This window comes from Pipra filicauda, unplaced genomic scaffold, assembly GCF_003945595.2.
Source record: "Pipra filicauda isolate LSUMZ 115617 unplaced genomic scaffold, ASM394559v2 scaffold206_size1356665_pilon, whole genome shotgun sequence".
In the NCBI taxonomy this organism is placed as follows: Eukaryota; Metazoa; Chordata; class Aves; order Passeriformes; family Pipridae; genus Pipra; species Pipra filicauda.
Genome location: NW_024104317.1, coordinates 557,961 through 575,237, shown reverse-complemented (window position 1 = coordinate 575,237; position 17,277 = coordinate 557,961). Strand labels below are relative to the sequence as shown.

Genomic DNA, 17,277 nt, shown 5'->3' with positions numbered 1-17,277 from the left:
CCTATCGCCGCCGCCGGCCCGGCCCTGCCCCCGGCCCGCCCCCCGCCGCGCCCGGCACCGCGGCCCCGGCCCAGCCTCATTCAAACGGCAGCAGCGTCCGGCAGCCGCCGGTCCAGGTAACGCGCGGGCGGGGGATGGGTCGCGGTGCCCTGGTGGAGCCCTGACAGCCGATCCACACGGCGACCTTGCCCGCGGCGGACGGGGGGCTCCGGCATCTCCCCAGCGCGGCCCCCGCCCGCAGCGCCCCACGCGGGCCGGGCCGGGCCGGGCCGGGCCGCGCCCCCTCGGTCCCTCGGCCGCGTTCGGGGCCGCGGCAGCCGCGCCCCGGAGAGGGGCTGGGCCGGGCTGGGGGGCCCGCGGGGACCCCGCGCCTCGCCCGCTCCCTGCAAACCTTCTCGCAAAAAACCGCGGGGCACCAGCCGAGCTCCAAACTTGGATCAAACCACCGGGATTTCTGAGGATTAACAAAGCCAGCGTGTCCTCCTGAGCCCGCACCGCTCCCTCCCTCCGCAGCTCGGTGCCCGCCGCTGCTGTTTTTGCGGTAATCCCGCTGTTTTTCAGCCCGGGCCTGGCTCCCAGCAGGCCCCGGAGCTGCCGCGGCGGCGGCCCAGCCTTCGGCAGAGATGCAAACAAGCCCTAACAATTAGATCCCGTTTCTCGGCTTCAATAAAGGAGGCTGTGCGTTAAGCTGGGGAAATGTTTTTGTTTTGGTTTGGGGTTTTTTTTGTGCCATGGATCAGTTTCATCCAAGATAAATGTGATTGAAATTGACTTTCCATAACTAAGTCTTGTTCTTTAGCTGTTTTCACCCTGTAGTGAGTTTAATGGTGGTTCCCTGTGCTTAGTCCAGTGTAACCAGCTACTTAATTGCAAAGAAACGTATCTTTAACTGTAAAGCCCAAGGATTCCTTTGGAAATATGTAACATGACATCACCTGTGACTTGAAGTTATATTTTAGTTTAAAATTATTTCATATAGCTCACTTGAATAGTACATTCCATGTAAGTACCTTAATTTTTACCTGTTTCAGAGAATACAATTAAAGATGCATTAAAGGAGAAATTCACATTTTGTTTAGATGCCTCTCTGCTTGGTACTTTACTTATAATGCATTTCCTTATTTAAAAGCATCTTGAAGCGGTTCAAGGTTGAGCTGTTTATCTCAGCATGAGGAACTGCAAAGGGAAAAGATGAGTTCCTTTGGACTTTATTTTCTTGTTGAAATACATGGAGTCAGCATGTCTTACAAAATAATTGAGCAACTAAAACAGAGTTGCTATCTTGTGTTGCAGAGCTAAGGAAGAACAGTCTTGCTGTTGGTAGAGTGCATTAATTGAAAGGATGTTGGCTACCAAGCTGTCCCGGCCTCTCCTAAACTTTTCTGGGAAAGCCCTTAATTTCAAGGACCCAGGGAGTGGCTTTAGGTAAGTAACTTGGTGGACAAGCAGACATGAGATCTTGAGTAAAGCACACACCAAAGACTCATTTGATTTCAGTGGGGCAGTTTATTTACAGAGCCACAAGGTGATTGAGGTTGGAAAGGAACTCTGAAGGTCACGTGGTCCAACTCCCCTGCTCAAGCAGGGCCTCCTAGAGCTGGTTGCCCAGAACTGTGTCCAGTTGGCTTTTGAGTATCTCCAGGAGTGGATATTTCACAACCTGCCCAGGCAACCTGTGCCAGTGCTCAGTCACTGCTCTGAGCACAGAGGAGATGGACTCTATGTTCAAGGAGGGTTTGGCAACATGTTTTTTTTTTTCCACACTGCAGTGAAAAAGGTGTGAAGTAGAGCATTAATTAAGTATCCAGCAAGGATTTATTCTTGAATATCAGCAAGTAGGCCTTGCTGCAGTGCAAGAAACTGCCATATGTTTCTGTGACTTCATTAAAGAGGCGATGAATCACATTAAGTGAGAAAGTTAAGAGGGGAGGTTGTAGTGAGAAATTGAGGTGGGCTGAGTAATGAACCCTTTTTTTTCTGAACATGCAGAAAATTGGCTATCTAATTCTAATTTCTGAAAGAAAACCCCACTGTTTAAATTGCTATATGATTGGAACTCTACCAGTCCAAATCCAGAGGAAGTTCAGTGCTTTCCCTGGCTTTGTTTTAGAGCGGAGTTCCCAAACAGTGGTGTGTGTACCACTAATTGTACATAAGCCATTTAAAAGTGGCTTATGGCCTGCTAAACAGGAACTGCCACCTCCAATGTTGTTCTACTGCTGTTGATAGGGGTGTCCAGTACCATCAGGGTCGAGGGTGGCTCTGGTAACAGGGTGTTGTAGATAGCTAAGCTGTTAGAGATTTCCTATGCAAACAGACTTTTATCTCCTATTTGCTCCACACACACCAAAGCTCACCAGCAAGAATCTGCTGTGGCCTTTAAAATACGAATTAATGTTTTATTAACTTGAGAAAAGAATTTTCAGCATATTTTTTTTCTTCCTTCTGTTTTGCTTATTGTGTATTTGTGCTTTGTGCGTCTTGTACTCAGGGCAAAAATGTGTTGCATTTGCAAGTCCCCACAAGCTGCTAAACCTGAAATGAAAATCCAACTGTTCATCTGAAAGGCAGTGCTGTCACTAAACCAGTGTCTTAATGCATTGAGGCAGGATTTATATACTTGACTCTTCAAGCTCCCTTTTTTTGGTGGAACTGAACAAAAGCCAATGCATGGTTACAAGCACAGATTCAATCTGAGGACCATCTCTGTATTCTGAAAGTCTCAGTTGTGGTCTCTAGAACTCAGTCCTGCAGAGTGACAAAAATGGCTCCTGGTACGTTCATGTACAGTGTAGGGGCTCACATGCTTTGTGGCTGTTCCTGCTGATGGCATTCCTGCTGATGACGTTCCTGTTGATCAGCAGCCAACATCCACTTTCTACCCTTGCCTTCAGGTTCAAGGTAGGCAGAATGTCAATAAATATAGTAGCCATTCTCTACAGGTTATTGTGAATTGAGTGCAGAAAATCAGTGCTCTGCAGTGAAATAACAGGACCAGACTTGACACTGAAAAATAAAAAACAAGTTCACGCAACTAAAAGAAATGTTATGAACATTTCTGGGCACTTTAGGACACACCAAGAAGCTTATTGTTGAGGTAAAAGTTCCAGTCCAGGATTGCAGGTCAGTGATGTTAGCACACACTTTGCCTGGGGACTGACATTTGCAGCAATTAAATTGGCTGTAACTATTTCAAGATTTGGCTTGTGACACTAAGTTAGAAAAAGGGCTAAACTGTTGCAGGAGGGTGAGTGGACACCATTGCCTAAATGTAAACCAGCTCCTTTTCCTTCTGGTTCAAGGCTGCTGCCGTCACAGATCCTTTTTCTAGCCTTGTTTTCCCAAGATGTGGCTCAGAAGCCAGTGTGTCTGCAAGCTGCTGTGCAGTGTAGCACAGGTCACCCTGGGAGCACCCGTGATGTCTGAGCTGGAGATAATTGTGAATGATTATGCAAATTCACTTAGAAGACAGAAAAGCAGCCTGCAGGATAAGCTCTGCTGAAGGATAGATGCTGTTAGAGGAGCTGGGGGTAGATGAAGTACAGCAAGTTTAAGGGAAGGCCAGAAGGCTCCAGGAGGGCAATGGTCAGTGCCTGAAGCAAAAATGAAACAGCTGATAAAGTCCAGAGAGGTGGCTGGCAAAGACAGAGCTTGGAGTCACTCTGGTGTGTTGTCCGAGCCCAGTTTTGATGAATGATGGCAAGACCTAAGACAGAGTGATGCTACTGGTAACACAGCTTTTCTAAATAGAATCTCACTCCCTGGAAGGCATTGTTGCTTTGCTCTGGTCTGTCTTTGTGAACATGTTTTATCTTCCTGGGAGTCAGACGTACTGTGCGGAGGAGCTTCACATCTGCATGGCAGGTATTGCTCAAAGATGTCTCTTAGCTTAAACACTTGCGAAGAGGGGATATAAAATGTAAGAGTATCTAATGGGTAGACACTGCAGAAGTGTCATCCAGGATGACAGAAGGGTGGAGCTGTGTGTAAAAGCAGTGAGATATATCCAAGGAAATTCAACCTCAGGCTGGGTATCAGAGACAAAACCACAGCAGAATACTTTCATCAAACAAGTGAAAGACTTCTCACATCCCAACTTCACGTAACCCTTAAGTGAGAGCGTTGCTGCTGTTGAAAATGCAAACATTGCACTGCCCATTTTGTGGGTGGAAGCAACTCTGTGCCTTCAGACCAGGAGCTATTTTAGAATTCTTCATAATACCCAGACAGCTCTTGCAGCTGGAAATAGCATCAAGGTCTTTGGAGAAACAAATGTTTCATACTGTAGGAAACACACAGACTCAGACTAAGGAGAACTGGATTCTGTCTTCTCAAAGGACAGCCTACATCATGTATGTAGGCAGCATGCATTCCTTTTCATGTGCACGTTACAGCAGCAAGGTATGAACAAGATATCCCATGCTTGATTGTTCTGTTGGTTTGGGTTTTTTTAACAGGCCTGTGCAGAAATTTTTCCTCCCTCTCTTGTCCCCATGTGGCAGCCGCTCTTATGCAAGTGAAGTCGATCAGGTGAGTGTGAGTTTGACTTCCAAGAATTTGTTCTGCTGAGCTGAGATTTTAAAATCTCTGAAGCCTGGTGACCAAATCTGTCTTTCTGATTTGCCAGAGAGACTCCAAGCTGAACCTCCAACATACTCCACATTCTTTCCTATCACAGCTTCCATTGACGTAGCACGGTACACACTGCTAAGGATGGAAATAAACAATCATACGAGTGGGCTTTTTCTATTTTTGGAACTCACTCAGCAGATGAAATCTTCCACCTTAGAGCAGAGGGAATTTGCATGACAGGTTCTTAATAAAGCACTCTTTCTGGGGTATGGTTGTCTAAAGAGATGTAAATAAATCAGTGTGTCCTCACCACTTGATCTGGAGAGTGGCCCCCTTTAACAGCCCTCTCTCTGAAGGTGCTGACTTGCCAGGAACAGTGCCAGACAAAAGGAAGGGGAGTGTTTTGCCCTCTTGCCTGTCTTGTGGCACAGAACTCAGCACTGTAGCGGTGCTAGAACATGCACAGCTTGCTCCATAACTCTGGAACAGAGTCTCAGAGGAACTCAGATATGATCCTTGCATGACACCCAGTGTGACCCTGATTGGTCCTTGTGTATGCTGGGGAAAGCCAAATTTATAGTTTGTTAAAAGAGATGAGTTGGAATGAATTTCAAGTAATTATCACCTAATCCCACCCACTTTGTTGGATGTGCAAATGTTGCTGTTGGACTGTCTGATTCACCATGCAATTTTTAGCATGTCACTTAAGTGCTGCCTCTCTTTGGGTTAGAAGAAGGAGTTTGGAGAAGGAATGAGGTATACTTCTATTTAAATTGTAAGTTGGAAAAATAAGAGGGCAAAAAAACCCCAACCAAACAAAAAGACTGATGACCAACTGGTCTTAATTTTAAATATTACCCCCACTTGATTCTGCTTAGCTTTTAAAACCCAGCACTAGAGGGTTCATGTGCTACAGAGAAAAAGATAAGTGAGCAGTCAGTAAGATTAATCCATATCCTTTCTTCAGTCAAATTTTCTCAATTTCCTATGGCCTGCATGGGATGCTTTAAGCATACAGAAACAATTCCTGAAGAAGGGAAAACATGTCTTGGGAACTCTTTGGTTTACTTTCAGATTTCAAGATGAATGTGAACTGCCAGAGAATGGCGGTTTGCTTGATCTATTTGCCTTGGGAGCCTGTTGCCAGAGGTGCCAAACTCCTCTTTGTGTTGGGAGGACAGCGATCCTGCCTCACTGGAGTGAACTCAGTATGAAACCTTCGTTTTTTGTCTTCAGGAGGCACTGGGTGGCAGTAGCCGGCAAAGAGTGTAGAGAACATCCCTGGAACAGGCTGCTCCTGGCCAAGGACATGATTTGTTCTGTGAACTGCAAATCACTGATTTCAGATAATTCCAGTGTGTTTTGTTCTGTTTTGCTTTGCAGATTGGCAGCAGAGCTGTGCTTATAACAGGCTGTGACTCAGGATTTGGATTTGACTTGGCCAAGCACCTCCATGAAAAAGGCTTTATTATTTACGCTGGCTGCCTGCAAAAGGTAGGGAAAACAAAAACTGTGTTCTTCACCTGTGGCGTGTGCACCAACACATAGCAAACCCAGTCTTCCTTCTCCTCTCTGCACAGCTTTCTGCCTAGGAGAGGGAGGGTGGGTGATAGCCAAAAAGACACGGCTGCTTGAATTTCAGAGAGCAAAACCTGGCCTAGACCAGAACCAGGACTGAACAGTATCTAGGGAGGTTCTTATTTAAATCACAACATTGTGGTCTATTCCATGTCAGATGAACTGGAACCCCAAATCTAACTTTATAGGCTTAGCCATAAGAGAATTTGGGGTTCAGGTTGAGTCTGGACCATTGGCCCTGCTCTCAGACCATACATAGTTACGCAGGGTTTATTTTGAATAATTGTGACGTACACCAAGCCACCAGTGATTTTATGGCATGTGGTATGAGCATATTTTTCTACATTCATGAGTACAGCCATGCCTTGGTGTGTATTGAGGGTCTCCTGAAATCATTGTGTAGGTCAGTCCCACTAGTGCAAAGGAGAGCAGAATCAGGCTTCAAAGAGCTTAGTGATGTAGCCTTGATACGCTCTGCAGGAGTGCTCTGTGTGGCCATCAGAGATGCCTGGTCATAGGGAACAGGAGAGAGCTTTAGCCTCTGTCTCCTTATGAAGCACTGCGCTTTCTTTAGCTGCATGGCTATTTCCCAACAGAAACAAACTTACTCCTCAGGATATCCTGGGGTGGGTCAGTTATTTTGATCTAATCTTTTAGCTCACTCATCACCATAAATGTATCTTCAGTAGTGATATTATTTAAAGAGAATTTGCCAGGTATTCTTTGATGTTATCAGTATTATTTCTACTTGTAATTTTTTCCATTATTACTAAGTTTTGCTTAAATTAGTACTTTATTTCTGCTGCATTTTTTCAAAAGAGAAGTGTTTGTCTCCATAGCTCCGTGCCTTGTGGTGTCTCAGCGTTGGGTCAAGGATTTCTTTGTTAGCTGGGCTCCCTCTACAGGCGTTACAGCAGAACAGACACTGGTTACAAACTGCCTTTCAAAAGGGGTCAAGAGAAAGGTTAGATGAGTACTTTTTTGATAGCTATTTTGTAACTGAAGATCAACATTAGAGAATATAAGAACACAGCCATACTTTAAAAACACAGTTCAGAGTAGTAGCCTGCCTCTACATTGACAGGAGCCAAAAGTTTCAGAGTTGCAAAGTCACTTCTGAGTTTCACTTCCTCTGTCTGAGCTGCTAGAAAGACCCAGTTTTCAGTGGGCATGTCTATCTGTCACTGAAATCTCCTTTCCATTTTGCTGTCTTCAGTACTCTATTGAATGCATGTTAGTGGAAAATCTTGGCCTCTCACAATTTCACCATAAACTGACATGCAGCAGCATGCCTTAAGTCTTTTAGGCTTTGATCAATATTTACTTCCTCCAAAAAAAATCAGCAGAAAGCTTTACAGTGTCACTCTGTAATTAAATCTTGCTTCTTTAGCTGGATTTCCATCCCATGTTTCAAAATCTCTGTGGTCATGGCAAGACTGGTAACAGCAGTTGTCATCAGACAAACACTGGAAAATACCAAAGCTCTTTAGCTAACTGCTTGGCCTCCTGTGTGTCTTCAGGCCATATGCTTTCTGTAGAACAAAAACAACTCAGGAGAATGAGCTGATTTCTCATTGTGCCACAGGTTTCACTAGCAAAACCATAAGCAGAATTCTGATCAGAGAGTGATAATTGCTGGTGCTGATTTTAGTGGCAGAAAAAGCTTAGTGTGTTTTTAGATGCTAGATGGAAGTGGAGGTAGAAGTAAGAAGCATCATCTTTTGCTTGGGTATATTTGACCTAACCCTGACATAGAGGAAATGACTGTGAAACTTCAGTGTTATTTTCATGGGTTTGTTTTTGTCAGCACAGCTGCACATCAGCTCTGGCTGCTTGGTGGTTGAAGCAGTTTCTACCAGCTGACTTGGTGAAGGCTCACGGTCAGATGGAGGTGCTTGAGGAATGGTGTTCTGCAGAACCAGCCCTGTCTGTTCCCCTTCCTCTTAGGGCCGCAGGACTGTCCTCGTTACTCTGTGGCTGCCCTGCTCAGCCTTTGGCTTGATTTGATGATTGCCATGCATTTGATATTCTACACAGGCTCTTTGGCCAGATTCAAACCAGCACTTTCTTCCCCTCTAGGACAAGGGAGAGGGTGGCTCCAAGGTACTGGACAACATGAAGAGCGATCGGATGAGAACGGTCCAGCTCAATGTCTGTGACAGCAAAGAAGTGGACCGAGCAGTGGAGCACGTGAACAGCAGCCTGCAGGACCCAGAGAAAGGTGAGTGCGTGGCATGGGCACTGAGGTCACAGAGGGGGCAGGAGCTCCCTCGCCTGGGCTCCAAGAACATTGTCAGGGTATATTTCAAAAGCTGATCACATGACTGATGTGATGATCACAGAGCTTTGAGGAGCAGCCTTGCAGAGCAAATGGCCTGTTTGAATATTGTTCTGTATCAGAAAGCAGCTTCCCTCTTCAGACAGCATCTACAAAGGAAACTGCTTTGTTCTCCACTAGCTCCTGTGGGGGACATTAGCCGAAACCAGAGTGGTATTCAGGGCTCTGGGATTAGTGCTTTGTTCCTGTGAACTAAAGTTTATTGTGACTCCCTTTATGTCATAAAACCTGCCCAGTGCCCAAGGATTGGGGATTAACAATAGAAATGTGTCCCCCACTCTTTCAAAAGGCAAAGGAAATGGAGAGGTTTTCCAAAGAATTTCCCATGAAGCCAGCTGAGTATCACTACAGAGTTCACAGAATATTCTGAGTTTGAAGGGACCCACAAGGACCATCGAGTCCAGCTCCTAAGTGAATGACCCATACAGGGATTGAACCCACAGCCTTTGCCTTATTAGCACCATTCTTTAGCCATCTGAGCTAATCATTAATGTCATTGCAGATACAAACATTTCGAGTTCAGGGGGTAGCTGTAACAGACTTTCTTAGCCTGCCTACTTCATTCTGCTGAGGTGATGACAACAAATTCTGCTCTAGTACTGTAAAAATCCCCATTTCTCATACATTTCTGAAACCTTTCCACCCTTTGATGAAGTACATTTTTCGCCTAAAGAACATCCATGTTCAACACAAGGTTGTTTAAAAGCAGAACAACCAATAATGTTTACTTTTGGATTTTGCATAAACCTATTTCTTTTGCCTTTCTTTATATTTAATTTTTATGTGTGGATCTTCTATAAAAGTTAAGTTTTCTAGCCCTATGTTCTCAAGCCCAGGCCAGGATGAAATTGCTGCTTCTGAGGGCAGCAGACAGAAGCCTTTCTTAGACCTTTCTCAGTATGTTTCCTGTACAATTAGAATATTTTATGAAGTGAGTTGATTTTATTCAAAATTCCTTTTCAGTCTTTCTTTTTAATGCCAAATGAGTAGGTAGCTTCAGTTGTTGCCATCTTGGTTGCAGCAGAATAAACGGGATAGGCCATGGCATGCATGCCCACCCATGCCTACATTCTCCTTTCCAGCACTGCAGACATTCTAGTTCTTATGGTGACAGAAGGGATTTCACTTTGAAAGAATTACTCTTTTGTTTCTTACAAGGTCATTCCTATTCTTATTATTTGCCTTTAGAGACTGTTATTTTGCTTCTTTTAAATAATCACCATGGAAAAATATAGAGTGGCAAAGAAACAGCTCAGACAAGGCTGAGGTTCTCTGTTTGCTGGCTCAGAACTTCCCAGGAAACCTTGTTCACAGTATTTGTGGCTGCAGTGCTGGGTGGTACAGTCAGATCCCAGCTGTGGTTATATTTGCTCAGGAGAATGAAGTGTGCTCTGGACTGTCTTCTATCTGGTTTCCATCAGTACAAGACATAATGAAAATCTCTGTTGTGTGATTCAATAATCTATTAGCAAAGCTTTTACCAACCTGTTCTCATTAGTCTCACAGAGGTGCTTGATTTTGTCTTGTAGGGCTCTGGGGGCTGGTTAACAATGCTGGGATTTCCACATTCGGGGAAGTTGAGTTCACCAGCATGGACACCTACATGGAGGTAGCTGAAGTGAACCTGTGGGGCACTGTGAGAACCACCAAGGCTTTCCTCCCGCTCATCCGGAGGTCAAAGGGTGAGTGATCCCCTCCTGACTGGCTCTCCCTGTAGCAGGTCCCTCATCCAGCCACATCTTGCTGTGTTGGAGGCCGAAGGGTCTATTGCACTGCTCTCTGCACCAGTGGCCACCTCCCTACCTTTATAGACAGAACATGGCCCCCAGCATACACAGGGACTGCCTGACCTCTCTGAGTTACACAGCAAGGCAGCAGGCCTGAAAACCAGTTATTTCTCTTTCCCATCTCTGCTACCTTGTCCTGCAACATCCCACACAAGATCTAATCCATCATACCTTCTTTTACCTGCTCAGAAGCTGCAGCTCACCATAATGTGCTAAACTGTACTAAATGCCAGGAGCAATCCTCCCTGCTATATGAAAAAACAGCTGTGCCAGTGCTGCAGGGTGGGCAGCAGAAGTTTAAAAAGCTTCTTGCAGGGAAGTTGTTGGCTCTGGGAGTCTGTAATGTAGGAGAGGTGGGATTTGTACAGCAAAGGCACACAGACCTGGAGCTTGCGTGGGTCTCATAAAGGAGCAAAACCTTTCCTGTACTAGGGCAAACTACCCGACTAAATGAGAATATTTTTCACTTGAGGCATCCACAGGCATTAACAATGCTGTGGATGTTGCTGCAGACCTGGGCTGGATGTGGCCTGGGCAGCATTTCTTCCAACATGGAAGAGTACCCACTTCTGTGGGCAAGATTTGTCTTTCTAACACAACTTAGTAACGAGCACTGACAAGAAGTGCAGAGAACTGCAACCTCCGCCTAGACTACAGCATCCACAGCTTCCTACCAGCATTCTCCTCAGCCAAAATGAATGGCTTCTAGAAAGGAGAAAGCCCCATCTCTGTTCCTGGAGCCATAAGCTGTCACACAGAAAAGGGTGCAGTGGACTTAAACTGCTCTGCCTGTTTGTGGTACAGGAGCAATCTGTTCCCGTGAGCCACCATTGGCTGCTGGATTTTGTGCCTTTGATTTGCAAATAAACAAGCTCAGTTTTGGTGCCAGAGACTTTCCTTGTTCCTGCTTCCTCTTGACTGGGCTCAGTCCAAATTGCTGCTGAGCAATCCTGTTTCCCACCGTGCTGGCTCTGTCCAGTCCTCTCTGTGTTCCCCACAGCACTGAGCTTTGTGTGTCACCATGTGTTCCCTCAGGTATAATGAGCCAAGGAGCACGAGCACTGGGCTTGTTCTGCTGCCTGAAGGCTGTTGCATAGCACAGCTCTGCTCAGGTAGAGCCGTGAGCAGGTCTGCCAGGCAGCCCTCACAGCTGTGCAGTGGGCAGGAGGGGGATGCGCGTTCAGGAATCTGCTGGGTGGTGTGTGCCAGGTGTCTGCCCTGGGTCAGGTGCCACAGCTCAGCTGTGCTCTGCCTGGCCTCTGCCTAGGTCGCGTGGTGAACATCAGCAGCATGATGGGTCGGATGGGCAGCCCTGCCCGCTCCCCGTACTGCATCACCAAGTTCGGCGTGGAAGCCTTCTCCGACTGCCTGCGGTACGAGATGCAGCCCCAGGGAGTGATGGTCAGCATCGTGGAGCCCGGAAACTTCATCGCTGGCACCAACCTGTACAGCCCCGAGCGGATCAAAGCCATCGCCGACAAAATGTGGGACGAGCTCCCGGAGATCGTGCGCAAGGACTACGGCAGGAAGTACTTTGATGAGCAGGTCAGCAAGATGGAGAGCTACTGCAACAGCGGCTCCAGGGACACCTCGCCCGTCATCGAGAGCGTCGCCCACGCCCTCACCGCCACCGCCCCCTACACCCGCTACCACCCCATGGATTACTACTGGTGGCTGCGCATGCAGATCATGACACACATGCCTGCTGCCATCGCAGATCGGCTCTATGTCTACTGAGGCCTCACACTCGTAAGCTACCCAGGTGGGAAATTGGTTTTAAAGAGAGCTTTGTACACACTTCCCGTTAGTCCTTTTTAAATTTTTCTAACCTCATTTCAGAGTACTGTATTTTAGCTCTAAAGGGTTCATTTAAATATCAGACATAACCTAAAGGGCAATAATTTGCAGGAAATGCCTCATAGGCAGGAATATGTTACGTTTGTGCAGAGGCAATGATTCTTTGCTATTTATTTCACATAATTCTTTCTTTTTTCACCTCAAATATGAAGTTATAATCATTATTTAAACTGCAATTGCTCTGAAGTGTTTTCAGAATAATTTCTGCTGATGGCCAAACACAATCTTCACAATTCCTGCCTAGGGTGCAGCCTTCATACCATAAAAGAGAGTCCTTCCGTGCTGTAATGGCAAACCACTGCTTCCTCATGACAAAGAATGTCCAACTGACTTTTCCAGGCCTGGTCATAGTAGCCCAAGGCATAGCAGAGACTTCTTTAATTTGAGGATCAGAACTCAAAATGCTCAAGGTGCTGAAACTGAGCAACTGACCCCGTCCCTTTCTCTCTTAGAGCTATACTGATGAAACATTAGAGAAAAGGAACAAGTCTGCTTTTCTTGCATGCTTTCTTGCAAAGGAGTTCAATGATCCAGGGACTCAATCCTGTAGACCTTCCCCACAGGGGTTTCTTACTCATATGAGCATTCCCATGAGTGTGAGCAGCTTTACACACAGGACTGCAGGTGTCAGGAGTGGCCTGCAGTAACATTTCTCTTCAACAGTAGCTGAATATCAGCTCCAGAGTTAGCCTGGAGAAGTTTCATTCAAGCTCCTGTAATTTGTGAGGAACACGGTGGAGCAGGGGGAAGCAGAGAGGGTTATAGTCACAAGAGTGAATGCCCTTCTACCAGGGACCTCAGAGTTACACTGAAGTATTTGTACAGCACCTTGCACAGAAGGGCCTTAACCCTGACCAGGGCCTCTGGGCAGTGCAGGTGATGATAACTTCCACTGAAGGAGTCACTGAGCTGAAATACATCCAACATGACATAAATCTATCAGAACGTCCATAACAGTGAAGTTAACTTTAGAAGCAGTTTCATTTCCATTATGGTTGTTTACATGTCTGAGGAATATTTGTTTTGTACTTTAAGAAAAGAAAAGGAAAAAAAAAAAAAACAAAGAGCCTTCCATGGAGAATGCAGAAAGAGTAAATTTTTTTTAAGCTTGAAAGGCAAAAATAAAAAGTAATTTAAATAACCATTGTTAGTGAAGTTAAAAAGAAAAGATCTCACATGCTCTAGTAACATACAATGACATGATCAAACTCCTTTGGCTTAATAAATGTATACATGAATGGTAACAAAATTCAGAGCCTTCCTCTCTTTATTTTTTATATATTTAAGGTGAAAGCTCATGTTCTGTAGTGGTGAGGTTCACACCTGTTCCTCCTACACAGCATTCAGAGGTTCATTTGCAGTTTTGGGTCTTGCATGTCTGTGTGCTGGATAGTGCAAGACTTCTGCAGGAGTACCAGATGTGTCCTGCCTCTCGTGACAGACATGCCCGACCCCTGGATTCTGCGTATTCGCAGCTCTTAAACCTGCATTTGTAGCAGACTCTTGCAGATTACAGAGCATTATTATGGATTATTCCTAAGGGATCAGGAAGGGAAACTGAGCTCTGAAGAGGGGAGGGTTGTGGTGGTGATTCAGCAGGGCAGGCACAGAACAGGTCACTGACAGATCCCAAATAAAACCCTGGGAGAGACTTGACAGTTTCCAGACCTTTCTGATTTTCTCCAGAGTCTCAGCTGTGGTTGCTGCATCTTGTGGTGCAGGCTGTATTGCCTTTTTTATCAATACATGGAATTTTCTCTGGGGCAAAACATAAGAATATGAACCACAAGAGACCCAACAGGCACAAGGACTACTTGCAAGGCAGAGCAAAACACCTGGATAACAATGTCTGCTGCACATGATGCAGCAGAGAGAGAAAAGCCTTTAAGAAAAGTTCTGGTAGTCTAAAAATTCAGCCCTAAAATGCTAAGTAACATAAAAAAAATCATGTAATTCCACCTGGCACGCTAGCTCCCAGTTTTACTGCTGGCTTTTAATAGAGACATCAATGAAGTTAGACATGGAAAAAAACGAGTGCACAGCCAGGTTATCTCAGTTTAGCTCAGAGACCCCTGAGAGCAAGCGTAGCAGGCACTGAACAGTACCACATTCATTCCCAAAGACAAAGCTGAGCAGGGATAACTGTGCTCACATGCACACGGCATCTCTTCTGGAGGCTCCTGAACTCTTACATGAGGTGCCCCCAGGGAGCTCTGGAGCTGTGCCACTGTGCCAGGGCCGGAGGAGATGTGACGGTAACGCGTGGTCACATATGATGGGGAAGCAATGGGGTGCTCCTGTGCATCCACGGCTCTTCCAGTGTTTCTGTGTGAGTTTGCCTGACACTGGGAGAGTTTGGTAGCAGATTTGTTGTCAGGAGGGCAGCAAGCTGGCTAGTTTTTCTGCTGGGATCTTTGCAATCCCACGCTTTCAGGGTTTGCCCTGAAAAGCGCATTAAAAGCTAATCCCCTCTGGTTTTGCATGACTGTCCTTTTGACTCGGTGCACTCGAGGTCCTGCCTGCACGGTGCCACTGCGGCTCCTGGAATAGCTTCAACCCAAGTTTATTTGAAAACTGAAAAGAACAAAAGCATAGCAAAAGAGGACTTGGCCAGGCACTTGGTCCTCTACACTTCCAGAACTGCCTCAGTGGGAGCTTCTGCTCCCTCAGGAGGAGCTGGGGAGCCTGGAGGGGTCAGTTTGCAGGGTGCCCACCCTTGGGCTCTAGACTGATCCCAGCTGGTTGAAGGAAGGGCTCTCTCTTCCCAAATTTCTTGCCAGGCAAAGACCCTTGGCAACCACACAACAGATCTTACTGTGCAGCAGCCCTTGGGCAACCTGGAGTTAAAAATAACTTTCCCTTGGGTGGTGGGAGGCAGCAGAGATGGGGTAATTTTAACTACAGCTGTTACATCTTGTTCTGAGCCTTAATGTGGAAACCCACTTCAGAACTTTTTGCTCCTAGTGATGAGTGCTGTGTTTGAGACCAACATTTTGTGACCCTTTACTGCCACATTATCTGGATGAAGTGCAGGGATTCCCAGTTAAACAGAAGATCATGTCAGAGCCAGGAATTCACACACCTTTGGGACAGCTGGTCCCAGTGTCGTGCCTCAGCTCCGATATCATGGCAGAGGTCTGGCCCAGGCTGCCTCCCGGGTGTCAGCCCTGTGAATCTGGCTGGGACTTAAGGCCCTGGGCTGATAGTTTGGATCCAGGACTGCTCCAGAAACAGAAAAGAGGAAAGGACCACTCCTGTTCAGGCAGTTTTAAACAGCTGAGCACAGGGTGTCTTCTCCAATTGAATTAAACATAACAATTAAATAGATCCTCAATTAAACATATGAGTGCCTCAGTTGCTGAGCTACAAGTCAAATCCCTGTCTATTCTGAGATTGGACTGAAGCCAAAGGGCCTTGCTGCAAAGTGTATGTGCAGCTGCTGGCACTTGGGGGACTATGGCTCTGAAAAGAAAGTATCTTCCCAGAAAACAAGAAGGGAATCATAAGCTTAACTCACAGATCTGATGACGCTTACCCAGGGAGATACCACTCAGGAGCACTGCACTGGTTTCTCTTCCCTCTTTCCCAACAGCCACATAGGGCTTGCTGTGCAGCCCTGGGATGCTGCAGAATTAAGCTGGTACTTCGGTGTGTGAGATGAAGTGCTGGCCTGGTACCACTAGAGCAGCAAACAGTGAATTCCTCCTCACTGCATGAGTGCATGAAGCAGGAGACGCCAAGGCCAAGATCAGCCTGTGCACCTGTCACAGGGATGGCAGGCAGTGCTGGCAGTGCCACTCCTGCTCATCAGCACCTGTCACCTGAGCATTGCAACCCTCACTGGGTGATGGGTGGAAGGGATGCTGTGAATATGCCCCAGTTTGGGCAGTCAGAGGGGGCAGCACATGTGCCACCCTGTCAGCCAGAGGGACTGACTACCTGGAGCAGGCTCAGCATCACCCCTGTCAGCCCTGAGGGCAGTGATGGCAGACACAGGGTGCCAGCTTGGCCTGTGTTCCCAGGGACTTCCACCCCCCACCAGGCAGAGAGGGACACACAATGTCATCTTGCAGCTCCCTTGCAACCAGTGAGAGAGAGGTGGAGGTAGTTGCCTACCATGTTCTGCCTTCAAAGGGTTCCAGGACTTCAGGACTGCCTGGAAAACCACAAAGCAGGCTGCTCTGCTTCCATAGCCAGCAGGCAGCTCACTGTGGTCTGTGGGAAGCACAGGGATGAGGAGTCTGGCTAACATGTATGTTGCTATCTTAAAGTAATTTTTGCTAACACAGTGTTTTGTCTGTGGTTATTTGAAGATGCCTTTTTGTCAGCATCTGTCCCTATCAGATATGAGTCCTGTCTTCCTGGGGCTCTACCACCATAAGGAACTGGAAGAGGGACTGGACCTGGCTGCAGCCTCCTCCAGTCATCCTCTCCCCTCCCTTCCCTAGAATAACGTTGTGCAATTATTTGTGTGATGTGAGACATCTTTAGCAGAAAAGCTTGGGAGACCTGTCCTCACCTCCCACATGAATCCTGGGGAGACAGAGCTCTCCCACAGTGGGGGTGCCCTGGTTGCACAGCCGTGCAGCAAGCGGATCATCCCACCCACAAACCAGTTTGTATCTGTGGTGCTGAGGAGTGTGCCCTGGGAAGCACAGCCTCACTGCAGCCACCCCAGACAGGTGCAGTCCTCGGCAGGGGCTTCATCCCATCCTCCCTTTGCATTTCTGACAAGCTTCAGTGTGCTGGTCCCTGGGGTAACATATCAACATATGGGGCCAGGCAAGACCAAGGAGAGGTCTTGCCTTTCCCAAGAGTCTAGTCCTATGAGTTTAAAATCCCCCTCCTGGTCTTGTGGGGGAGGAGGTGAGGTATTCAAGGTATTCATCCTTGAGCATAATGTTACTGTATTTTCCAGCCAGAATTGCATGCTGGGAAGTAACATGCAATGTTACTGTTCTCCCCCTCCCTGAATACCCACACACCAAACCCCTGGAAAGCTCCTTGCTGGAGCTGGGGGTGAAAATGTAAATGTTCCCATCCCCATTTCTCCCTTTGCTGTGAATGGCAGAGCAGTTGCATAAAAATGCAGTAATATCCGGAGTGATCACTGTGGTGGTATTTCTGACTTTGCCTGGAGCAGAA

The 17,277-nt window shown here is 46.8% G+C and overlaps 1 protein-coding gene across 2 annotated transcripts; it reads left to right on the top strand.

Annotated features, from left to right (window-relative positions):
* Positions 1 to 9: 9 nt before the first annotated feature.
* LOC113996794 (D-beta-hydroxybutyrate dehydrogenase, mitochondrial) lies at positions 10 to 13,381 on the top strand. 2 transcript variants are annotated; one of them, XM_027738072.2, is made up of 7 exons: positions 10 to 116; positions 1,294 to 1,425; positions 4,458 to 4,530; positions 5,956 to 6,066; positions 8,230 to 8,371; positions 10,018 to 10,170; positions 11,543 to 13,381. In XM_027738072.2, the coding sequence occupies exons 2-7, from the start codon at positions 1,343 to 1,345 to the stop codon at positions 12,010 to 12,012; spliced, it is 1,032 nt and encodes a 343-aa protein (XP_027593873.1). In that variant the 5' UTR covers positions 10 to 116; positions 1,294 to 1,342; the 3' UTR covers positions 12,013 to 13,381. The 2 variants fall into 2 exon arrangements, with proteins under 2 accessions (XP_027593873.1, XP_027593874.1); XM_027738073.2 differs by lacking the exon at positions 10 to 116 and adding an exon at positions 412 to 541.
* Positions 13,382 to 17,277: the final 3,896 nt, after the last annotated feature.